The following is a 25129-nucleotide window of genomic DNA, read 5'->3' on the forward strand; positions in this document are numbered from 1 at the left end:
AAAAGGAAGACCTTTCTCTCTGTCTCTCTCTCTCTCACTATCTACTCTGCCTGTCAAAAAAAAAAAAAAAAAAATATATATATATATATATATATATATATATATATTTGAAAGACACACTCACACACATCAATTTTCCACCCACTGGTTCATTTCCCAAATGGCTGCAACATCCTGGGCTGAGCCAGACTGATATCAGGAGCCTGGAACTCCATCTGGGTCTCCCATGTGGGTGGCAGGGGCCCAAATATTTGGGCCATCTTGCACTTGGCCCAACAGGATGAAAAGGCAGAGCAGAGGAGAGATGAACCTGGCTTTGAATTTCAGCCTCACCCTGGAATAGCTACGTGACCTTGGGCACGTTGCTTAACTTCTCTGAACCAAGTCTCCTCGTGAGTAAAACGGGGGCTTACAAAGGTACCTGTATCTCACAGAATCATCCTACTGATGAACTGAGATAATGCATAGGACGTGCTTACTACAGCGTCAGACACACAGCTAGGAGTCAGTAAGTGGTAATTGAAACAATAATTGCCATATGTTTTTATTAAGCAACAACAAAATTACCTAATTTGTAATAAATATATTAGGAAATAACAATGGTAATTATCATTAGCATTATTTAAAGCCTGTAAGCTGAGTCACTTTTTCATGTAGTAATCTGCTATGGACTACAGCCAAAGCAGAGCGGTGGCTCCTCCAGACGGAGGTGTTGGGGTGCCCATCTCGGTGTCATACTTCCTTCCCAAACTACTACTTTCTCTTACTCCATCCCACCCGTGTAAGGTGCATAGAATCGCTTCTCAAAATGTGTCCGTTACCATTTCACAGAGGTGGAAACTGAGGGACAAAAAGCACTGAATGACTTACCCAGGTCTAAGCAGCCAGTGTCCGAGCCTCGTTCCACCCGAACACAATCTGCCGCTCCCTTTCCCCACCTCCTCACACCTGCTCCCCTAGGAAAGCCTGACCCTGAGAACAGCGGCTGATGGGCTGCGGGGTGGAGTGACTTTATATTCAACAGCTCTCTCCCCGAGTCATCTGCACAGTAACCCCCTCGGAGCTGAGAAGTCCTCAGGGAGGTGGGTTCCCGCGTGTTTCTGAGGGAGAATTCCACTCGGTTCTACTCAAGAGAATTTAGCGAAGGGAAGGCTAAGAGAACCAATAAGGGTGATGCGGCACGAAGGGACCCGCGGCATTTGAGGTACGAAGGCGTAGGAGAGGGAGAATGAAACCTGCGTCCAGTGAAGCTGCCCGTGTCAGTGAGGGACCGCCAGAAGGGGGTGTGGTGATGGAGGGCCTGCGATTGCCAGGATGGCGGTTCTACACACGGAAGTGGGCAAAGAGATACCCTATGAACGCTCCCTTCCTCTCACCCCGCCCCTGTCTCCTGTCATTGGCTGAACCCGTCCGGAAGTCAGCCGCAAAGGGACATGGGAAATGTAGTCCACGGAGACCCGCCCCCGAGGTTTTAGAGCACGGCTGGAAAGGGTTTTAAGGGGAGGAGGTTGAGGGAGCATCACTGAGCAAAGAGGGATGGGGTGGTGATTTGACGGGGCAAAGGGAGAAGCAGTAGCACAAGTAGTGTGCTGGGCTCTCTTGGTGTGAACTCCTCTGCCATTAATTGCGGCCTGAAAATGCACTGATTTGGCCTCTGGGTTCTTGGTGCTTGTTTGAAAAGCAACCAACTCTACTGGTCGGGAGGAGATATTCTTGAAAGATTATTGAGTCTGAAGGAGGTGAAAGGAATAGCCGCGTGTTGATCTGGGCGGAGGGTGTCCAGGAAGAGGGCACTACCGGGATGAAGGAAGGCCCAGAGGCAGGAGTGTGCCTGGCGGGTTTGAGAAACAGCCAGGAGGCCAGCGTGGCTGGGAAGGAGAACGTGACGGGGTTGGGTCCGAGATGCGGTCAGGGAGGAGACGCGGACAGGGCGGGCCACTGTATTTCAGAGGGACATGGGAAACCATTGAGAGACTCAGTGCTGGAGAGGCGGGACCCATCGGCTGTGACACAGAGAACACACTAGAGATGGAGGTGGGACGAGAGGCTTGGGCCTTAGAGAGCTGCCATTGCCTCCCTCCTTCCCACCCTTCCATCCTTTTTGGATGCCAACCAACAGTGAGCATCTTCTCCTAACACCTGGTGTGGTCTTTATATTTTTTGTACACTCTTACAGGTGTGTAGCGGTAACCTGCTGTGATCTTAATGCTCATTTCTCTAAGGACCAATGAAATGAAGCACCTTTTTGTGAGCTTATTTGCTACCTATGTATCTTTGATTGTTTGCGCATATTTTTACCCATTTTAAAAATTGTGTGTTTTTCTTATTCTTCTAATTGAGTTTTGAGAGTTCTTTCCTTGTTCTAGATACAAGTCATTTTTCAGATATGTAGTGGGCAAATATTTTTTTCTAGACTGAAACTTGTTTCTTCATCCTCTTAATGTCTTTTGATAAACAAAAGTTCTATTGATACTTTTTCTCTTTTATGTATGTTTTTTTTTTTATGGTGTTCTACCTAAGATATCTTTGCCTCACATAATATAAGAAAGGTTTTTCTCTTGGTTTTTCTTCCAGAAGATTTAGTCTACAATCCATTTTGAGTTAATTTTGTATGTGGTGTATATATTAACTGGATTTTTTGCATATAGATATCCAACTGTTCCAGCACCATTATTTTTTCTCTACTGATTACTTTTCCACTTTTGTCAAAAATCACTTGACTGGAGCTGACATTGTGGCTCAACCAATCAAACTGCACCTGTGATCTCTGTATCCCATATGAGCTTCAGTGAGTCTTGGCTGCTACACTTCCCATCCTACTCCCTGCAAATGCCCCTGGGAAGGCAATGGAGGATGGTCCAAGTCTTTGGGCCCCTGTACGCACATGGGAGACCTGGATGAAGTTCCTATCTTTGGCCTGGCCCAGACCAGGCCTTTGCAGTCATTTGGGAAGGGAATCAGCAGATGAAGATCTCTCTGTCTCTCTCCTGCTTTCTCTCCTGTTACTCTACCTTTCAAATAAATAAATAAATCTTTAATGGAAAAAAATCACTTGACTCATATATATGTAGTTCTGTTTCTGGACTCTTTTGTTTTATTGACCTATTTCTCTATTTGACCCTAGTGCTACACTATCTTGCTTGCTCTCTCTCTCTCTCTCTTAAAGATTTATTTTATTTATTTGTAAGACAGTTCCAGAGAGAGGGAGAGGGAGAGGGAGAGAGGGGTCTTCTGTTTGCTGTTTTACTCCCCAAATGGCCAGGCCTGGGCCAGGCTAAAGTCAGGAGCCTGGAGTATCTTCTAGGTCTCTCACATGGGTGCAGGGGCCCAAGCTGCTTTCCCAGGCCCATTAGCAGGGAGTTGGATCTGAAGTGGAGCAGCCAAGTCTCGAACCAGTACCAGTATCATACACTGGCACTGTAGGCAGAGGCTTAACCTGTTATGCCACAGTGCCAGCCCCTGAATGAATCTTTAAGATTGAATTTTTTTTTGACAGGCAGATTTAGACAGTGAGAGAGAGAGAGAGAGACAGAGAGAAAGGTCTTCCTTCCGTTGGTTCACCCCCCACATGGCCACTACGTCCGGCGCTGTGCCGATCTGAAGCCAGGAGCCAGGTGCTTCTCCTGGTCTCCCATGCGGGTGCAGGGCCCAAGCATTTGGGCCATCCTCCACTGCCTTCCTGGGCCACAGCAGAGAGCTGGACTGAAAGATGAGCAACTGGGACAGAACCGGCGCCCCAACCGGGACTAGAACCCGGAGTGCCGGTGCTGCAGGCAGAGGATTAGCCTGTTAAGCCACGGCGCCGGCCTAAGATTGAAATTTACTGGTGCTGGTATTGTGGTGCAGTAGGTTAAGCCTGTGATGCCAGCATCCCATATGAGCCCCGGTTCAAGTTTCAGCTGCTCCACTTATGATCCAACTCCCTACTAATGTGCCTGGAAAGGCAATGGAAGATGGCCCAAGGGCTTGGGCTCCTGCCACCCATGTGGGAAACCTGGATGGAGTTCTGGCTTCTGGCTTCGGCCTGCCTCAGCTCTGGCTATTTCAGCCATTTGGGGAGTAAACCAGCAAATGGAAAATCTCTCTCTCTCTCTTTTTCTTTCTGTCTTTCCCTCTCTGTAACTGCCTTTAAAGTAAATAAAGGAAGAAATGTAAGAAGAAATTTATTCCTTTGTCAGTTTGCATCCTCTGAGACAACATGAAGTTGGACATGAAGAAATTTAGTTATTGGTGAAAAGATCTGTAACAGACCAAGGAGAGAAAACAGGAGAAGATAAGGAGAACTTTCAGACTGTGATGCAGGTGTGACCCTTGGGAAATGAAGAAGGGAGGATGGGGGAGTAAGCATCTCACAAGGGATCACAGTTCTAATAAAATTTCAGCTGACCTGATGAGGAGTCTTTGAGCCACAGTTGCCCATTAGATGCATCCTCTGGGGCAACTTCTCCCTGTACATAAAATAGATGAGCAGGTGCACCACTCACATCTTGTCCGTTGGGAAGATCGTTCCCTCTCCACTGTCTTTCAGCACATTCCCGTGAAGGGGGTTACAATTCAGCCACTGTCCATTTTCAGCTTGTACTCACATTCCAAAACAGGCTGTTAGCCAAGCACAAGCCTTTTGATCCTTTTACAGGCGGTCATCACCCTCTCACCTGCAAGTGGTCATGTGTGATCAGTTCTCTGCAGTGGACTGCATGACCTTGTTCCAGAATCCTGGGTCCTTCACTGAGTCTCCCACTGGGTCTTTTTTTTTTTTTTTTTTTTGACAGGCAGAGTGGACAGTGAGAGAGAGAGAGAGAGAAAGGTCTTCCTTTGCCATTGATTGGTTCACCCTCCAATGGCCACCGCAGCTGGCACACCGCGCTGATTCAAAGGCAGGAACCAGGTGCTCCTCCCGCTCTCCCATGCCCACTGGGTCTTGCCTTAATCCTCTTCCACTCTTCCACCATCGACAGCTCCAGTGCCATAGTCTGCTGAGTCACATGGCCTAACTGGCAGAGCCGTGCACGCCGGAGTCTGGAACTACTGCAGAGCCCTTTCCTCTCCTCCTCCCCCTTGGGGCTGGCACCCACTTGTGTCACCGTGTAGATGGACATATTAATTATTCCCAGATATGATCTGCATCACTCTCAGAATCCAAAAAGGCCTACTGCTAGCAGAGAGATAAAACACGTGGTTGACAGGGCTGGGCCTCTCTGCTAACATCTCCAGAAATTCTCCTCTGACCCCCACCTTCTGCATCCTAAGCATCAAAATGAAAGCCCTCCCCTGGAGTCCAGTGCCAGCCCGCCGATGCTCATGCATGTCCCTCGCAGGGGAAGGTGACTGGCCTCCACCCCAGGCTGGTCATCACAGCGTGTTTTCTAACCCCATCCAGTGAGTTTTCCCATCCTGCCCTCTGCTCTCTTCAGTCCCAGTGGGGAGCAGACAGAGAGCCCCCCGGTTACCTCGCTGACCCTTGGCATGTCACACATCAGTTTGGAAGCCAACAGTGTGGCTCGTAGGCTGCACTAGAGCTTGATTTCATTCCTGTGTGGCCACTGGCAACACTTCTAAGCTACTCTATTTCTTGGTTTCCTGATCTATAAGATGAAATGATAATATCAGTTTCAAAACACTGCTCTGAAGATTGAGTGAGATGAGGACTAAGTAGCAGCGTGAGGCCGACGTGACTACACGTCACCCCAGGTTGCAATACCTTGTTTAGGGGCTTTCCCTCATTTAAAGGTAAGTTCCTGGGGTGCCAGAATGGTCTTTTCTGAACATCCTATGTACTTAAGGGCATAATAGATATTTTGTGCCTGTTTAGGAATGGCTCTGAATGTCTACCCATTTTGTAATCATCCACGTGCTTCTTTTCTTTTTTTCCACCAGGAATGCTGGGTGTTTATATCTGAAAGAGATTGCAGTTAGAAAATATGAAGCAGCAGGCAGAGAGAGAGCACTGGCCTTAAGCTGAGGTACGGAGAGAAGCCACCCTCAAAAAAATTTTTTTTAAAGGTTTATTTATGTATTTGAAAGACAGAATTACAGAGAGGCAGAGGCAGAGAGAAAGGTCTGCCATCCGCTGGTTCACTCCCCAGTTGGCTGCAACGGCTGGAGCTGCGCCGATCCAAAGCCAGGATCCAGGAGCTTCCTCTGGGTCTCCCACGCAGGTGCAGGGGCCCAAGGGCTTGGACCATCTTCTACTGCTTTCCCAGGCCATAGCAGAGAGCTGGATCGGAAGTGGAGCAACCGAGACTCGAATGAGTGCCCATATAGGATGCCGGCACTGTAGGTGGTGGCTTTACCTGCTACGCTACAGCATCAGCCTCCCTCACAAATCTTATTATAGCTTTCTGGGCCTCAGTTTCCTTGTTTGAGGAATAAAGAGAATGATAGATACTATCTCAAGATTCTTGTTAGAATTTACGTAAACTATGCTTAATGTGATGCCAAAGACATAGAAAGGCTGAGCAAGCTGTAGTTGTGATTACTACTGTCAACTTAAGAAATACTGTCCATGAGGCAGGCATGCGGCCCAAGCTTTAAAAAGCCGCTAGGAATAAATACTGCATTCCATGTTCAAGTCCCTGCTCTGCTTCCGATTTCAGCTTCCTGCTAATACGTAACCTGGGAGGCAGAGGTGATGGCTCAAGTCTTTGGGCCCCTGACACCCACGTGGGAGACTCCGATGGAGCTCCTGGCTCCTGCCTTGGCCTGGGCCACCCCTGGCTGTTGTGAGCATTTGGGGAGTGAACCAGCAGATGGAAGCTCTCTGTCTCTCTCATTCAAATAAAATGAAAAATTCAAATAAAATGAAAATAATGTTAAATTCAACGTGCCTTAGCTCTGTCAGCGCCGGGATTGGCTGGGAAAGCTGGGGCGGGGTCGACTGAAGCCCCGCCCCACCCGCAGCGTCCCGTCGTCCGGGCGACGCGGCGAGGCGGTGGTCGCAGGCTGAGTGACGCAGGACGGCGGGGCTCCGGCGCTCCAAGGCACACGCGTCCTCGGTCGGGGCGGCTTTGACGGGATGACGAGTGACGAAGACCCCGAGAGCGCCCTCCCTGACCCCCAGGGAGGGGAGGAGAGCGAGCTGCCTGTTATCCAGCTGTGCGGGCTGGTGGAGGAGCTCAGGTACCGGCCGGCCGGCGGGCTGCTGGGGCCCCCCTCCTCACCGTGGACCCTCGGCCCGCGGCAGCCCGCCCCAATCAGGGGGCGACTGAGAGCCCCCAAATGGGGAGGGGACTCGTCTTTGCCTCTTCATCTCATCTCGGCTGCCTCGGAGAGCCTGGCCAGGGCTGGGCGGGGGACGGGGCAGGTGTGTGAGTCTGTGTGTGTGTGTTGGGGGGGGGGGGTCTGGCGCTGACTGCTTAGCTGCCGACCCGGCAGGTTGGACCCCCTTCCAGTGCTGAGATTCTACGATGAAGTTAATGTGGCAGCAGGCTGGAAAGGAAGCTATTGAAATGGCTTTAATATGAGAGAACGTCGGTGTGAACCAGGTATAAGCATGGAGTCAGTGAAGAATGGCCCAATATTCTTTATTTTAGCAGTGTGTGTTGTATCTACTATAGCAAGCAAATTAGTTATTAAAATCTCTTGGGGCCGGCGCCCTGGCTCACTTGGTTAATCCTCCGCCTGCAGCACTGGCATCCCATATGGGCGCCGGGTTCTAGTCCTGGTTGCTTCTCTTCCAGTCCTGCTCTCTGCTGTGGCCCGGGAGCGCAGTGAAGGATGGTCCAAGTGCTTGGGTCCCTGCACCCGCATAGGAGATCAGGAAGAAGCACCTGGCTCCTGGCTTTGGATTGGCTCAGCGCCGGCCATAGCGGCCATTTGGGGAGTGAACCAACAGAAGGAAGACCTTTCTCTCTGTCTCTCTCACTGTCTATTACTCTACCTGTCAAATAAAAAAAATTAAAAAAAAATCTCTTGATGTCGTTGATGTACAATTTACTGGGCTTACACAAAATATCCTGGATATGAAAGTTGAATAGATGTTATCTCTGCATCCATAAACAGTTTAGGTCAGAACTGAGATATTATTACTGATAGCTACTGGTTTTATTTTTAAAATTTTTTAAAGAAAAATATTTATTTATTTGAAAGGAAGAGTTAGAGAGAGAGAGAGAGAGGTCTTCCATCTGTTGGTTCACTCTCCAAATGGCTGCAATGACTAGAACTGTGCCAATTCAGAGCCAGGAGCTTCCTCCAGGTCTCCTACATGGGTGCAGGGGTACAAGCACTTAGGCCACCTTGTACTGCTTTCCCAGGCCATAGCAGAGAGCTGGATCGGAAGTGGAGCAACCAGGTCTTGAACTGGTACCCGTATGAGATGCCGGCACTGCAGGCAGTGGCTTTACCTGCTGTGCCACAGCGCCAGCCCCGCTACTGGTTTTTTGAATGCTTATTATATGCCATGAGTTTTGCATATATGTGACCTTAGGTAATAATACAGCAACCCCAGGAGGTGGGTGAGAAACAAAGACACGAAGATTAGGTCACTTCTCTATCTTGCTACAGCTAGTCAGTGATAGGGCTGGGCCTCAGACCCAGGGGCAGCTCCACAGACTAGCCTGGGAACATGGTAAGGACTGAAAAGCAAGCCACTGTCATGTGCTGTGCTTTCTGTTCAGCCATTCCCAGTAATCTGAAAAGTCAGTCGAACAGGAGTAAGCTCAGTACCATATGAAAACATCAAAGCTGGTCACACACGTACACATTTGCATGCATATGTGTATATACACACGTAACATGTATGTTATATATGTGAGAAGTTAAAGAGGTCATCATGGTGGTGTGTGTAGGATAAATTAGGTGTGTCATCTCTAGTTTAAAAACCATCATGCAAAGTTTTCCACAGGTTATGATAAACTCCCTGTGGAGACTTTCATGTAAGCGATGCTGGAAATCAAAGAAGTGAGAAACAAACGAAAGAAAACACCTGGAAATTGTGAGTGCACATCACTTCAGGAATGTGATAATTCAGAAGGAATTTCCCAGATGGTTAGATGGTACTTGAAGATGAAACTGGCAACAACAATTTTCAATATAATGTCAGTGATTTGAACTTGGTGGCTCATTAAATATTTAACAAAAATGTCAAATATGTAAGTAAAAATTACTGTGTGCCAGGTGTGGTCCAATAGACTTTGCATCTCTTGTTGCAATCCTAAAAATAGGTGCTATTGTTCTTCCCATTTTATAGATGAGGACACTAAGGTACCAAGAGGTCATGTCTCTTGCAGAAGATCGTACATGGCTAATAAGTGTTGAATATGAGGTATTTGAGATTTGAACTCCTACCCGGAGAACTTACCCAGGTATCCCTCTGTCTTGCAGCTATGGAAACTCTGCTCTCAAAACTGAGACAGAGATGTTTGAGAAATATTACACTAAACTGGAGCCCAGGGATCAACACCCTCCACGCTTATCAGATATTAAATTATCTGCAGCAGAATTTGCACAGGTACACAATGAAGATCTGATGGTGATTTTATTGTTTGTGCCCTTAAATGCAAGTGCTATTTGTGTATCTGCCATTGGTATACCCTCGTTGGCCCAGTGGCCACAGGACTCTCTCCCTGATCTATTTTTGATTCTTCCTTCTCCTTCAAAGTTTCTCTTTCATGTGAGTGTGAAGGGGATTGGGTCCAATTCATCATAAATTCACTCCCCCTGAATATCTCAGTTTATATGAAAGCTCCCCTAAATTAGGAGACTCAGCAGTTCACAACACCCGGCCAGTTATGTAAAGGGGTAAAGTGGGCTTGGTGTGGGCGTTTGTCTCAAATGACCTTGCTGTGTGGATCTATCCTCTAAGGATTAAACAAATTCTCGTTGAGGCCCACTCATTCCCGGGACCTCCCACAGGTCACTTTTGCCTTAAAAACATAGGAAATCCAAGGTTCCTGTCTGTCTGTTTTGTTGAACACTGTACCCCTGGATGCACTTGCTCCTCTGTGCTCAGCTCAGGAAGCACCAAGCTCTGGGCTTCCACTGACTTTGACTTGGATGCTTGTCCACAGTGGCTCCGTGGTCATTCCTCCCTGGAAACATGCTTCCCTTATTTATTTTCGGTTCATTGTCAAACACAGGCCCTTGCAGAGCCTGACAATGACTTGTAAAATGCATGTCACCTTAGGCCTAATACCCAGTACCCGTTTGTCATGAGTTTATGCTGTCTGACAGTCATTGGGGTAATTGCTAGGCCCGAGGGATCATTCTGATGCCTAGCCTGGAATGCTCTATTACTGATTCTGCTTTGACAATGGCTTTGTTTTTCTTGGGGGTTGCAGTTACGGGGCAGGCGAAGATCCAGGACCCGCACTGGTATGGACCGTGTGGTAGGCCTCAGTGTCGACCAAAAACTCGAGCTTGTACAAAAGGAACTGGAAGACACAAAGGATGAAATAAGTCACATGAGGGCAAACGCAGAACGGGACCTGCAACATCATGAGGTATTCCTTTCTCTCGACATAGGCTCTACCACCTAAGCCACCACTGCCACCTCATCATGAAGTGCCTGAAGTATGGCCATGACATTGTTGACACTTTGGAAGAAACATGAGCAGGACTAGACAAATTGAGGGCCTGCCTTTAAGGAACTTACCACTTGCTTGGGGAGACAACAGATTTCAAACTTGTTTTTTAATGGAAAATTTTCTAAACTACACAAATGTAGAGATGAACTCAATAAACCTGAGTATTCAACCCCAAGATACAACCATCATCCACATATAGCCACTCCTGTTTCATTGATGTCTCAACCAGTTTGCCCCTCACCCCACTGAGTTATTATGAAATGCGTCCTTGGCCGGCACCGTGGCTCAATAGGCTAATCCTCTGCCTTGCGGCGCCAGCACACTAGGTTCTAGTACTGGTCGGGGCGCCGGATTCTGTCCCGGTTGCCCCTCTTCCAGGCCAGCTCTCTGCTGTGGCCCGGGAGTGCAGTGGAGGATGGCCCAAGTGCTTGGGCCCTGCACTCAATGGGAGACCAGGATAAGCACCTGGCTCCTGCCTTCGGATCAGCGCGGTGCACCGGCCTCAGCGTGCTAGCTGCGGCGGCCATTGGAGGGTGAACCAACGGCAAAGGAAGACCTTTCTCTCTGTCTCTCTCTCACTGTCCACTCTGCCTGTCCAAAAAAAAAAAAAAAAAAAATGAGTCCTAGACATATCACTTATCTCTAAATGTTTCAGTATGTTTCTAAGATGGCTTTTTTAAAAAAACATAACCACAATAAGGAAAAATATCCCTTTATTTATTTATTTGAGAGGTAGAGTTACAGATAGTGAGAGGGAGAAACAGAGAGAAAGGTCTTCCCTCCGTTGGTTCACCCCCGAGATGGCCACAACAGCTGGAGCTGTGCCAATCCAAAGCCAGGAGCCAGGAGCTTCTTCCTGGTCTCCCATGCATGTGCAGGGGCCCAAGCACTTGGGCCATCCTCCACTGCCCTCCCGGGCCATAGCAGAGAGCGGGACTGGAAGAGGAGCAACTGGGACTAGAACAGGCGCCCATATGGGATGCCGGTGCCTCAGGTGGAGGATTAACCTCCTGTGCCATGTAAGGATTAACCCTTACACATTTACAATAATTCTTTACTACCACAAGAAGTTTGAGTTTTAAGTCAGTAAATTGGGTGGAAAATCCTTAAGTTACCCTTCATACATAGCATGCACCACCATGGTCTGTTCCTGTTGGTAGCCTTGTTCTGGCTTGATACATTGTGTGATGTAAATTTCAAGTGCAAAGAGAGGTCATTATGGGCAATAGTGGTCAAAGAGGAATTTGTGAAGAGTTGGAGCTTTACATCGGACTTAGCATGACCTCAAAGGATGATGGTATTTGTTTTGAGCCATCTTCTGCCTTCCCAGGGGCATTAGCAGGGAGCTGGACTGGAAGCTGAGTAGATGGGACTCAAACCATTGCTCTGATATGGGATGCCAGGATCACAGGTGGCAGCTTAGCTCACAGTGCCACAGTGCCAGGCTGTCCCTCAAATTTCAGATTTCAAAAGTCTGTTATTTTGTAAACTATTTTCTTTGGTATAACAATGTTGTTCTGTATCAATATATAGTATACATACTCATTTATGACATCTTTTTCAAGTTATAGAAGTATATAAGCATGCTGCTTTGTCTCCCATATTTTTTTTCTGCACAGCTATGATTCATTGTTAGTGTATGTCATTTCACATTTTTATATAAAATAATTCTTAATGGATAAAATATTTCAGATATAGGAATACATAATTATTGAGATAGCCAAGATCCTGTTTTTGTTTTTTGCTCCCTTTTTATGAATACAATAACTTTTTTGAGGATTTTAGTCTGTTACACAGAGAGGAGAGGCAGAGAAAGAGAGAGAGAGGTCTTCCATCTGCTGGTTCACTTCCCAATTGACCGCAATGGCTGGAGCTACACTGATCGGAAGCCAGGATCCAGGAATCTCCTCCGGATCTCCCACATGGGTGAAGGGGCCCAAGGACTTGGACCATCTTCTACTGCTTTCCCAGGCCATAGCAGAGAGCTGGATTAGAAATAGCGCATGGGCTGGCGCTATGGTGCAGCGGGTTAAAGCCCTGGCCCGAAGTGCTGACATCCCATATGGGTGCTGGTTCTAGTCCCAGCTGCTCCTCTTCCTTTTTTTTTTTTTTTGAAGATTTGTTTTATTTATTTGAAAGACAGAGTTGCAGAGAGAGGTAGAGACAGAGATATCTTTCTAAAACTAAAAAGGAGCATTATGTCACGTGTTAAGACACAAAGAGGCCAGCGCCACGGCTCAATAGGCTAATCCTCCGCCTAGCGGCGCCGGCACACCGGGTTCTAGTCCCGGTCGGGGCACCGATCCTATCCCGGTTGCCCCTCTTCCAGGCCAGCTCTCTGCTGTGGCCAGGGAGTGCAGTGGAGGATGGCCCAAGTACTTGGGCCCTGCACCCCATGGGAGACCAGGAGAAGCACCTGGCTCCTGCCATTGGATCAGCGCGGTGCGCCGGCTGCAGCGCGCCAGCCTTGGCGGCCATTGGAGGGTGAACCAACGGCAAAGGAAGACCTTTCTCTCTGTCTCTCTCTCTCTCACTGTCCACTCTGCCTGTCAAAAAAAAAAAAAAAAAAAAGAAGACACAAAGAGGCAAGGCCAGCGTTGTGGTGCAGTGGGTTAAGCTGTAGCCTGAGATGCTGGCATACCATATGGGAGCTAGTTCCAGTCCAGCCTGCTCCACCTCTGATTCTGCTCCCTGCTTATGCAACTGGCAAAACAGTGGAAGATGGCCCAAGTACTTAAGCCCTTGCACCCACATGGGAGACCTGGATGGAGCAGTCTCAGCTGTTGCAACCATTTGGGGAGTGAAACAGCAAATGAAAGATCTCTCTCTCTCTCTGTCTCCCCCTCTCTTTCTAACTCTGCCTATTAAGTAAATAAATAAATCTTTTTTAAAAATTTTAAGACACAAGGAAGCATGGGAACTTAACATATCCTTCGAGGACGTGTCCTGGAGAAATTCTGGAAACTTTTCTCCCTTTGTGCTGATTCCTCTAGGCTATCATCGAGGAAGCTGAAATTCGAGGAGCTGAAGTTCAGAAAGCAGTACATGACTTTGAAAAAGACATTCTAAAAACCATATCCAAGAAGAAGGGGAGTATTCTGGCCACTCAGAAAGTGATGAAGTACCTCGATGACATGAACCGCCGGAGGGTAAGTTGGTCAGTGCTGAGGGCTTAGAAAGAGAGAATAGATGCCTACAGCGACGGCACAGACATGATCCATGTGAAGCAAGCTGACTGCACGTGGTCCCCTGGAAACGTTACCCGCAGGTGCAGGTTCCTCACATCCCCCAAGGTATGTGCGCATGTGTGCATGTGTTTTCAGTGCAGGTTTATCATGGCTAAAATCAACCAGACAGGATGAATAGTAATAATATCTCTGATGGACTTCCTCTTTTTATTGTTGTTGTTTCAAGATTTGAAGTATTTTCTTGAGACAGGTGTGAGGCTAGGCTGGTTCAAGGAGCGAGGCAGGAAAATCATGCTCTATAAGGAGATAGACTTTTGTCTGGCAAAAGGAAGTGAGGAGAATTGGAGGAGGAAGGTGCTTCTTCATTTCCAGAGGTTTTATGGAATGTCAAGCTTTGGATTCCAGAGATATTTACATAGGGTTACATAATTTACGTAATTACATAGGGTTACTAACCCTTAAACTGCCTTGAGGATAAAAGACCAAAGGACTATTAGATCACTTTGCCAGGAAAGGCTCCTACAGTAGTCCTATACCCCAATAGTTTGACTTTAAAAGCAGTAAAAGATCTTCATGCAGCAGATCTGATTTCTGCTCCTTGGTCATGAGTGAAACTCCATTGCAACACCAGCTTTGGTAGAAGGAAAAGGACCTGAAAATAAGTGACTATGTTAGGGCTCAAGGTTTGGACTGCAGCCCCAGGCCAACATTTCAGACCTACAGGGAAGAAGAACAGAAATGAATTAAAATAACGTTTTTCTTTTTTAGGATAATATGAGGGATAAATTACGTTTGAAAAATGTTTCTCTCAAAGTTCAAAGGAAAAAAATGCTTTTGCAATTGAAGCAGGTATGTGATTCTCTTTCTCACTCTTTTTTTTTTTTTAAAGATACATTTATTTATTTGAAAGTCAAAGTTACATAAAGAGAGGAGAGGCAGAGAGAGAGAGAGGCCTTCCATTCGATGGTTCACTCCCCAGATGGCCACAACAGCCGGAGCTTTGCCAATCCAAAGCCAGGAGCCAGGAGCTTCTTCTCAGTATCCCACGTGGGTGCGGGCCATAGCAGAGAGCTGGACAGGAAGTGGAGCAGACGGGTCTCGAACCGGCACCCATATGGCATGCCAGTGCTTCAGGCCAGGGCATTAACCCACTGCACCACAGCACTGGCCCCAGCACTTTTTTTTTTTTTTTTTAAGATTTATTTATTTATTGGAAAGTTAAGAGTTACACACAGAGAGAGGGTGAGAAAGGGAGAAGTCTTCCATCCGCTGGCCCACTCCCCAACTGGCTGCAATGGCTGGAGCTACACTGATCTGAAGCCAGGAGCCAGGAGCTTCTTCTGGGTCTCCCACGCGGGTGCAGGGGCCCAAGGACTTGGGCCATCTTCTACTGCTTTCCCAGGCCATAGCAGAGAGCTTGATCAGAAGTGGAGCAGCTGGGACTAGAACTGGCGCCCATATGGGATGCTGGCACTATAGGCGGTGGCTTTACCCACTATGCCACAGCGCCAGCCCCTCTTTCTCACTCTTTTAAGATTACTGTGGTAGGCTGAATACTGGGCCCCCAAAGATGTCCGTGTTATAATCCCTGGAATCTGTGAATATGGCTAATTTACATGGCAGAAGGATATTGCAGGTGTGATTAATTTAATGATCTTCAGATGGAGGGTGGATCCTGGATTAGGTGGGCCCCATGTACTTGCTCTTCTTATGAGATAGAGGCAAGAAGGTGAGAGAAGATTTGATAATGGAAGCAGAGATCAGAGTGATAAGCCCTTACAATGGAGGAAGGGCCATGAGCCAAGGGATATGGGCATCTTCTAGGAGCTGGAAACAGCCAGTGGCCAGGTTCTCTCCTAGTGCCTCTGGAAGGAAAGCACTCCTGCCAACATCCTTGTTTTAGCCCTCGAACCCACTTCAAACTTCTGACTGCCAGAACTAGAGGATAATGAATTTGCATTGTTTTAGTACTGTGTTTAGTTTGTTCAGCAGCAATAAGAAACTAATACAGTTGTGTGCAGGCAAGTCTGTGGACAGAGTTGGCATGAGCTTAACGGGCCCTCAGGGCATACTTGTTGACCCCTTCGAGGAGCTGGACAGGGTAGCACAGTTACACCTTTGAACAGGATCCTGATGAAAGGCAGTAATGCAGGCATGGCTCCAGGTCACTAGGATGTGAGATGAGCCTCTCTCCTTTCCTAGATCAATATTGTTTGTGTTATGGATACAAACTGAAACACGAGCACTGATGGCATGCATGTCAGACGTGGCCACTGACAATGATGCAAGATCCATTAGGAGAACTGACATGTTAGGGGACTGTTGCTTGATTGACTGCGATCCAGAGAGGCCTCAATAAGCAGGGATGGCTTTAATGACATGAAGTGACTAGGGGCAAAGATCGGACTCTCCACTCTGATCCCCCCAAATATCCACAGGTGTAGGGTGACTTAAACACAGAGGACCTGATAAAGTCAGCTCAGCTGGAGGTGGTGCTGTGGCTGAGGCTGCCCTCAAAGAAACACGGTGCCCAGACCAAGAAAGGGCTAGCCTTGGCTCTCTTCTGTTCTGGGTAGTCCTGATCTGCAGTGTTGTGCCCAGTGTGAACTCCACCCTTGAAAGAGCCGGTAAACTGGAGCTCACATGGAGAGCAAGCCCAGTGGAAAGGAAACTAGAAACTGCATTGGAGGACCAAGGACTATGGGCTCAGGAGGCTCACGGCCACTGTCAAGCACTCAAGGCTGCTGAGGGAAGGGTGTGGAGGGCAGAGGAGGGGTGAGGGGTGGTAGGGATGGAGATGCCCCACAAGGAGATTTGAGTTCAGTGTAAGAGAAAACATTGTCCTTGTGGAACTGCCTGCACATCATGGGTTCCTGGTCCTCAGGGGTTTACCCAAACTTGGGGGTCTTAAAGAGGGGCTTCAGGCTGAGATAGAGACTGGATGGATGACCTGTAACCTAAAGCCACTGCTGCACAGGGATGACAGGGACATGGACTCTGCCCTCACGAGCTCACAGACTGGTAGGGAGTGGTGTTGTGAGAGAAGGCGAGGATCGGAGCTGCTATACAGAGGCCGCAGGAACCAGGACCCTGTAGCTAAAGCTTCTAGAAGCTCAGCAGAGAGGGACGGCCTTCAGATTTGGCAACAGGCAGAACACTGGAGCTGGAAGGCGGGGCATACCAGGGCTTAAAGTAATTGTTGTGTTGTTTGGGGAAGGGGAGGCAGATCCATCCAGGAGCTAGTTCAGCATGAGTAGAATGCGGGGCCTACCACAGATGAAAGATGGCATAGACCTGGCAGGCAGATAAATGGAGCCGGGGGCCAGGCAAGGTCACTGACCTACCCACAGGGCAGAAATATCACAGAATCAAAGGAGGGGGATTTTTGTGCTGCTTTTTCTGGGGTCTGCAGGCTTAAAAACCTTTAAAGGGCCCATTCCTGCTCTTCCTGCTCTTCCTTTGCAGCCTTGCTTAGGCATCCCCCTTCCTCTCCTCCCAGTATATGCTCCTTGAGGGTGAGGACACTGTATTTACTCAAACCTCTATCCCCAGTGCCCAGCATCACTCCTGGCACCAAGCAGCTGCCGATACATTTGTTGAATGACTGAACATGACTGAGCTCCCAGATCTCACCAAGAAAACGTGCAAAATGTGAGCCATGCCTTCGGAAGCCACAACTGAATGTGCCATCTTTTCCTTTCTGAGCTGTAGAAGGAAGAGGTGGGCGAGGCCCTCCACAATGTTGACTTTCAGCAGCTGAAGATCGAGAATGCTCAGTTTTTAGAGACAGTTGAAGCAAGGAATCAAGAACTGATCCGGCTCAAGATGGCCTCTGGAAACACCCTGCAGATGCTCAACACGTACAAAGTAAGGCCTGCCCCAGAGAGTTCCGGCCACAGAGAGGGCGCTGGGCACGCCAGTCACTTAGAGTCTGGCACTGTGCCGCTGCCCCTTGGTTTCTCTTGACTCAGCAAAGCCATGGCTCCTAAAATTCCCTGAATGCTGCCACAACCCTGGCTGCCCAGGAGAACCACCTGGGAGCTTTTACTTTTAAAAACTAGCAATGCCGTAGTCCTACCTTCGCTGAATTAAGGAGTGAGAGTTGTGCACTCTGTTTTGTTTTTAACTCTCCAGGTGATTTTTATGCAGGGCGTTTTGAGAGCCAACCACATTTAGGGCCCTGCTTCATTTAGGCTTGTAGTAAGCACTTCACCACTTAAAACCCTGTACAGGAAAACAGGTTTAGCTATAAATCAGAAAACTACTGAAAAATTTACCAACCAAATACAACTCTTCGGGGAGGGAAAACAGGCACCATTAATTAAGCAGGGACTACGGGCATGAATGGAGCCTGACCCCAGCAGCCCGTGCCATCTGGTCACTGTGCTAGTGTCCCTCTGATTGCAGTAGTCAGCTTTGAGCTAAGACTGGCTTTTTTTTTTTTTTTTGACAGGCAGAGTTAGTGAGAGAAAGAGAGAGAGAGAGAGAGAGAGAGAGAAAGGTCTTCCTTTTTCCATTGGTTCACCCCCCAAAATGGTTGCTATAGCCAGCGCACTGTGCCGATCCGAAGCCAGGAGCCAGGTGCTTCCTCCTGGTCTCCCATGCGGGTGCAGGGCCCAAGGACCTGGGCCATCCTCCACTGCACTCCCGGGCCACAGCAGAGAGCTGGAAGAGGAGCAACCGGGTCAGAATCCGGCACCCTGACCAGGACTAGAACCCAGGGTGCTGGCGCCGCAGGCAGAGGATTAGCCTAGTGAGCTGTGGTACCGGCTAAGACTGGCTTTTACAGAACATTTGCAACCAATTGGATGAGAAAGACTAACAACTTTGAAACCCAATTAAGCAAAATTGATTTCTCCCCCTGAAATTCCATTCTTTTCATTACAGACTTGTAATTCCAAAATATTATACTGTTATTATAATTTGAAATTCAATAAAAACCTTTGTAGGAGGTTTTTTTTTTCCTCTTGTTAACGTAAGTTACTACATAATATCTACAGTTTTGCCTCTGAGTCTGCAAAGCATAAAGTGTTTAGTACATGTTACTTCACAGAGGTTTGCCCACTCAGGCCTACTGCCTAGCTGGTAGTGGTGGCTGTGAGCTTAGGTGGCTCACAGGTGGGCTTATTTGACCCATCCAGTGTCATTTATTCTATTTTTAAAAATATTTTATTTATTTATTTGAGAGGCAGAGTTACAGAGAGGGAGAGACAGAGAAAGATCTTCCATCTGCTGCTTCACTCCCCAAATGGCCACAACAACTGGAGCTGGGCCAGGCTGAAGCCAGGAGCCAGGAGGGAGCTAAGAGCTTCCTCCAGGTCTCCCACACGGGTACAGGGAACCAAGCACTTGAGCCATCTTCCATTGCTCTCCTAGACCATTAGCAGAGGGCTAGCTCAGAAATGCAGCAGCTGGGACTTGAACCGGTGCCCATATGACCACAGTGCTAATCCCGTACAGTGTCATTTTAAAAATGATTTTGAGGGGCGGCGCCACAGCTCACTTGGCTAATCCTCCACCTGTGGCACCAGTACCCTGGGTTCTAGTCCCGGTTGGGGCGCCAGATTCTGTCCTGGTTGCTCCTCTTCCAGTCCAGCTCTGCTGTGGCCTGGGAAGGCAGTGGAGGATGGCCCAAGTGCTTGGGCCCTGCACCCGCTTGGGAGACCAGGAGGAAGCACCTGGCTCCTGGCTTCGGATCAGCGCAGCACGCACCGGCTGTAGCGGCCATTGTGGGGTGAAACAACAGAAGGAAGACCTTTCTCTCTGTCTCTCTGTCTCACTGTCTAACTCTGCCTGTCAAAAAAAAAAAAAAATGTGAATTTGAATGTATTTAGAGCAGGCTTGTGTTTTTCTTTCTTTCTTTTTTTAGAAATTGAAAAAAACTGAGGCTCAAAGATGCAGGGTATTTGCCAGATTGAAGCAACACGTTAATGACAGAGCTGGGGCTCCTGTTCCAGTGTGTGTCCCACCCAGCTGCCATCCCTGGCATAAATAAGCAGAAAAATCAGACTGGCATTCTGGAATTTGTGCATGAGACACATCCGCGGATCACCCGCTTTCGGCTCATTGAGTCAGTCTTCAGTTTACCCAATCAGTTGTTTCAGGCAGAAGCTAACCCCGACTCCTAGTCCCTCACTGCCTGGAGAGCTGGGTCAGCCAGGCTTAGATCATATTAGACCTCGAGCTTATGCTGCACAATCAGTTAAGTAGCAGGAGATCTGTCTGCCTGGTCTTGTGGGGTTTGGGAGGTGGAGATATTAGATTATACAATGACACTGCCAGTCGCAGGGCCTGAGCGCCTCAGGATGTTTCTAAACACAGGGGTGTGGCAGCACCTGGACAACGGTGACACAGGCCACAGCGGGCCTGGAGTCCTGCTCCCAGTGGCCCTCAGGCTTAGAAGCCTGTTGCATACAGTGCTAAACAGATGGCAGTGTTTAAGCAGACACCCCGCAGGCGTGCGGAGGTGGACATAGACAGGGCTGGAGGGAGAAGCAGCCTCGCTTCCTCAGCTCTGGGTCTCAGTCCTCAGGTGTCCTAGGGGAAAGGGAGGCAGAACAGCTGTGCATTGTGGGTTTGAATGGGGGTTGTCCTGGGGTAACGCCTCACCTCTCGGGGTGAAGTCCTGGACTTCACCCAGCACTGGACACAGTGCCCTGCCAGCAGAGTGGCGTGACCTGCTCGCAGTGCAGGTGTTTGGCTGCAGTGACAGCAGGGCCACTTAGACTTAACCACCAGACACCCAAGCGTGAGGCCTTGTTAAAAAGGCACAGAATAACTTTATTACCAAAGCAGCTTCCCTGCAATAGGCCAGGCACGGGGCTACGTGCTAAGGGAACGGCACCCAGCACAAGACAGACGCCGTCTTTTCTCCCCGGGGAGTTTCGTGAGTGAGCTGGAGTTGAGGTGGCACCGTTTTCTCTGACTTTGAGCCCTCAGGCCCTGCCTGCTGGCGTGTGGTAGAATTAAAGTGTGGCTCGTTTACAGCTGAGGGGAGTCCCTCGTAGCTGACTGTAAACCAGTGACCAGATAACCTTGTGGTAGGTACAATTCCAGGGTGTCCCCCAGGCTCGCCCCTGGTGTATCCACCCCGTGTAATCCCCAGCCAGGACTGTGAATAGGGTGGATTCTCTCATTAGGCCCTCCTCTGCTATGTGACTAGTTTTATTTTGTGGCACAATTGACCGAAAGCCAGGGAGGTTGTCCAGGTGGGCCTGACCCAATCACGTGAGCCCCTTGCAAGCAGCGCTGCTCTGGAAGAGGTGGTCAGAGGTGTGAAGTACAAGGGCAGTTCTCTAGGTCAGATAATTCCCCGCTGCTGGGTGCAGAGAGTGGCCTCTAGGATCTGGGAGCAAGCTCCTGCCAGCAATAGAAAGAACACGGGACCTCAGTCCCACAGCTCCGGGGAAATGCATTCTTCCAGCAGCCAGGGGGCTTGTGAGAGGGCACCAGGCCCTAGAGGAGGACCTGATGCCCTGATTTCAGCCCCGCAGGACCAGGGGCAGAGGGAGTGCAGCCACACTGTGCTGGGACCTGGGACCGCCAGAAACTGGGAGACAGTGACTAGGGGTTGCTGTGGGCACTGAGCCTGTGGTCACTTGTGACAAAGCCATGGAAAGCCAGTGTTTGCCTTTTTAGAGGCAGCCTCCTTAAATGGCTGACGTCTTGACTCGGCATCACCGATTGAGCTCCCATCACACCTGCGGGAAGACTCTGCCCCAGCAGAGCCCCTGAGTGCCTTGCCATTGCCCTGCCTCTCCAAGTTGTTGGGCGAACATCTCTCCACCCTCCTTTCCTTCCCTTTGAATGGCTGGTTTGCAGCAGAGTCCTGCCCCTGCCTCTCTACCTGGCAGCTGAAGCCCCTTAGACGGCTCTCTTCTTATTATAGTGCCTCAAAGAAGTGAGGGGTGGGGCCGGTATTGTGTAGCCTCTGGTGCCGATTTGTGTCCCAGCTGCCACACTTCTGATCCAGCTCCCTGCTAACGACTTGGGAAAGCAGCTGAAGATGGCCCATGTGTTTGGGTCCTTGCCACCCTCCTTGTGGGAGGCCCAGATGAAGCTCCTGGTTCCTGGCTTCAGCCTGGCTCAGCCCTAGCTGTTGTTGCCATCTAGGGAGTGAACCAGCAGATGGAAGATATTTCTGTCTCTCCCTCTCTCTGTAACTCTGACTTTCAAATAAATAAATCTTTTAAAAAGGGGGGACCTGGAGGAGTAAGAAGAAGAATGTCCTCTCAGGTGCTCCCACATCCAGCCAGGGGGCTCCAGGCTCTTTTTCTCCATTTAATTGTGACTCTGGAGGGCAGTGCTCCCACACCCTTCTTCCTCCACCTTCACTCTGTCTGTTACCTGCTCTCTCAGCTCCTTTTAGACTTTCCTAGGCTCATTCCTTAGCTTGGAACATTCTCTTCCTTCTTCACCAAGACATATCTGACTCAACTTTTCAGCTGTCTTCCCAACATCCTTCTGCAGGAAAACCTGCATTTCCTGGCCCCTGTCCTGGTATTCCTACAGCCTGGTGTCATTGGAGTTTGACATTTCTTCATGCAAAGATTTTGTTCCCTACCTATGTCCCAGCTGTGAGCTAGCCTCCTGGGAAGGGGGTAGGTGGTTTAACTGGCCAGTGCCTGGGGCAGGGTGGCTGGGTCTTAGAGTGTGTTGAGTGAACCCCCTGAAACCACTGGCTCCTTCCCTTGCCCAGTCTTCAGTCAGATGGAGCATATCCCAGGTCCTTTGGCTAACTTCATCTCTGGGAGAGAGAGTGCTCCAGAAGGGGCCCGTCTAAGAAGCAAGGGCCTTGGGGGACTGGTAAAGGGCTAGTGATGCAAGGGAAGTCTGCCAGGCAGCTCCTGCAGGAAGCCTCTCATACCAGCAGCCCAGCCTCATTTGCTAATGAAGACAGTGGTGGAGCCGTGGGCCATGGAATCACGCTGCCTGGGTTCAATTCCTGTCTGTGATCTTGGACAAATTGCTTCATCTCCCTGAGGGTCAGTTTCCTCACTTGAGAGCAAGCATGGTACTGGCAGCTGTCCTGTGTGGAGTGGTCCTGCCTCTGCATCCCTGTGAGGTAGCCAGGGCACCTGATTGTTGAGGGTTCCACACGCACTCAGCACTGAGCTCAGCATCCCATGTGGAAGTCTCCTTTAAGCCTCTCCGCAACTCTGCAAGGGGACTGGGCCTCATTTAGGGAGGTTCCAGGACTTGCCCAACATTTCTCTTAGAAAACACTGGGGCAGGATTTGGGCACTGAGCAGTTGGCTTCTCCAGCTAAGGACAAGACCCCTAGGTCCTCTCCCGCCCTGCCAGTTCCCCAGACACCAGGCTTCTGAAACTCTAGACAGGCCCCAGGACCAGAATGGTCATGCATATTTCCTACTTAACAGAGGGTTATCCATCCTTCTCCCCATTCTGAGAGGTCATCTTAGCTCAATGCTTGTTATGTTGTATTTCAGAGCAAGCTTCATCGAGCAATGGAAATATATGTCAATCTGGACAAAGAGATCTTGCTGAGAAGTGAGCTACTTGACAAAATTCAAAAAGAAACCCTACAAGTGGAGGAGGTAGGAGAGGGCAAGGTGTCCATTTCTGATGTTTGTCTCCTGTCTGCAAGGGCTCAAGTCCATGTCCACAATGATCCAGAGTACCTTGGTTGTTTATCTAGGAAAGCCTAGATCATAAAAATCAAAATAGCTCTGGGCCACCAAAGCAGAAAGTGGCACTTGAAGACTTAAGACCTGCAGTGTTGCATTTTAGAGTCTGCATGCAAAATAAAACTCATGGAGTCCAACAGTGCTCAAGAATTCTTTATTCTTAATTGGTGGGACATTGGAGTCAGGAGCTGGGAATTCAACCCTGGCTCTCCAAAGTGGATACGAGCATTTCAACCACTAAACACCTAATCTTATGACTTGCTTCCTTAACTTGGAATACCATTCAAAGAGTTTGTTTTATAGTATGTATCAATACCTTGTTTCTTTTTATGCCTGAATAATATTCCATTATATATATAGATTATATTTCATGTATCTGTTCATCAGTTCATGGGTGTTTGGGTTTTCACTTTTTGGCTATTATGAGTAATGCTAATATTCTCATAGAAGTTTGAGTGTTTTTTTTTTCTTTTTAAGATTTATTTGTTTGAAATGAGCAGAGTGACAGAGAGGGTGAGCTAGATATCTTCCATCTGTTGGTTCTCTTCCCAGATGCCTGCAACATCCAGGGTAGGCCAAGCTAAAGCCAGAAGGCAGGAACTCCATCCAAGTCTCCCATGTGGGTGGCAGGAACCCAGGTGCTTGGGCCATCATTTGCTGCCTCCCAGGTGCATTTGCAGGAAGCTGGATGGGAAGCTCAGATTAGCTGGGACTTGTTAGGGAATGCGGGCATCCCGAGCAGTGGCTAGACCTGTTGTGGCGCCACAGCGCCTTCTCCTCTTATAGAAGCTGTTATGTAGATGTGTTTTCTTTTGGACATGCACTTAAAAGTGGGATGGTGAGTTACATGGTGTAACTCTATGTTTAACATTTAGAGAAACTGTCAAACTGTTTTTGCATAGTGTCTGCACCACTTTACAGTTCATTCAGCAATGTGTGAGGGTTCTCTTTTCTGTGCATTTTCACCAACACTTATTTCAGCTTTTAGGACAATGACCATCCTAGTCGTATGAAATGGTATCTCTGTGGTCTGCACTTGAATTTCCCTGATGACTAATGTTATTGAGCATCTTTTCATGTGCTTATTGTCTACTTGTATGTGTGTGTTTTAAAGATTATTTATTTGGAAGGCACCATTATAGAGATGCAGAGAGAGAGAGAGATAGAGATCTTCATCTGCTGGTTTTCTACCCAGATGGCCACAATGTCTGGAGCTGGGCTGATCTGAAGCTAGGAGCCAGGAGCTTCTCCTGGGTCTCCCATGCGGGTGCAGGGGCCCAAGGACTTGGGCCATCTTCTACTGCTTTCCCAGGCTATAGCAGAGAGCTGTATCGGAAGTTGAGCAACTGGGACTCGAACCAGCACCCATATGGGATGCTGGCACTGCACGTGGAAGCTTAATCTTCTGTGCCACAGCGCCAGCCCCACCCCCCTTTTTTTTCTTTTCTTTTTTTTTTTTTAATTTTTGACAGGCAGAGTGGACAGTGAGAGAGAGAGAGACAGAGAGAAAGGTCTTCCTTTTTGCCGTTGGTTCACCCTCCAATGGCTGCCGCGGTAGTGCGCTGCGGCCGGCGCACCGCGCTGATCCGATGGCAGGAGCCAGGTGCTTCTCCTGGTCTCCCATGGGGTGCAGGGCCCAAGGACTTGGGCCATCCTCCACTGCACTCCCTGGCCACAGCAGAGAGCTGGCCTGGAAGAGGGGCAACCGGGACAGGATCGGTGCCCCGACCGGGACTAGAACCCGGTGTGCCGGCGAAATGCCTATGCAGGT

General features: G+C 48.8%; 1 protein-coding gene across 5 annotated transcripts in view; it reads left to right on the plus strand.

Moving 5' to 3' along the window:
• The first annotated feature begins 6974 nt into the window (after window positions 1-6974).
• The window catches only part of CFAP263 (cilia and flagella associated protein 263), a 34381-nt gene continuing 16226 nt past the window's right edge, over window positions 6975-25129 (plus strand). For 3 of the 5 annotated variants that reach the window (XM_062176428.1, XM_062176429.1, XM_062176427.1), the window contains exons 1-7: window positions 6975-7119; window positions 9322-9448; window positions 10278-10439; window positions 13517-13672; window positions 14480-14560; window positions 17423-17578; window positions 23161-23268. In XM_062176428.1, coding sequence (XP_062032412.1) covers window positions 7016-7119; window positions 9322-9448; window positions 10278-10439; window positions 13517-13672; window positions 14480-14560; window positions 17423-17578; window positions 23161-23268 — 894 coding nt within the window. In that variant the 5' untranslated portion in view covers window positions 6975-7015. The remainder of the gene's footprint in view (window positions 7120-9321; window positions 9449-10277; window positions 10440-13516; window positions 13673-14479; window positions 14561-17422; window positions 17579-23160; window positions 23269-25129) is intronic. The other 2 variants (XM_062176430.1, XM_062176432.1) reach the window with 2 other exon arrangements.

Source organism: Lepus europaeus, chromosome 19 (assembly GCF_033115175.1).
Source record: "Lepus europaeus isolate LE1 chromosome 19, mLepTim1.pri, whole genome shotgun sequence".
Classification (NCBI taxonomy): domain Eukaryota; kingdom Metazoa; phylum Chordata; class Mammalia; order Lagomorpha; family Leporidae; genus Lepus; species Lepus europaeus.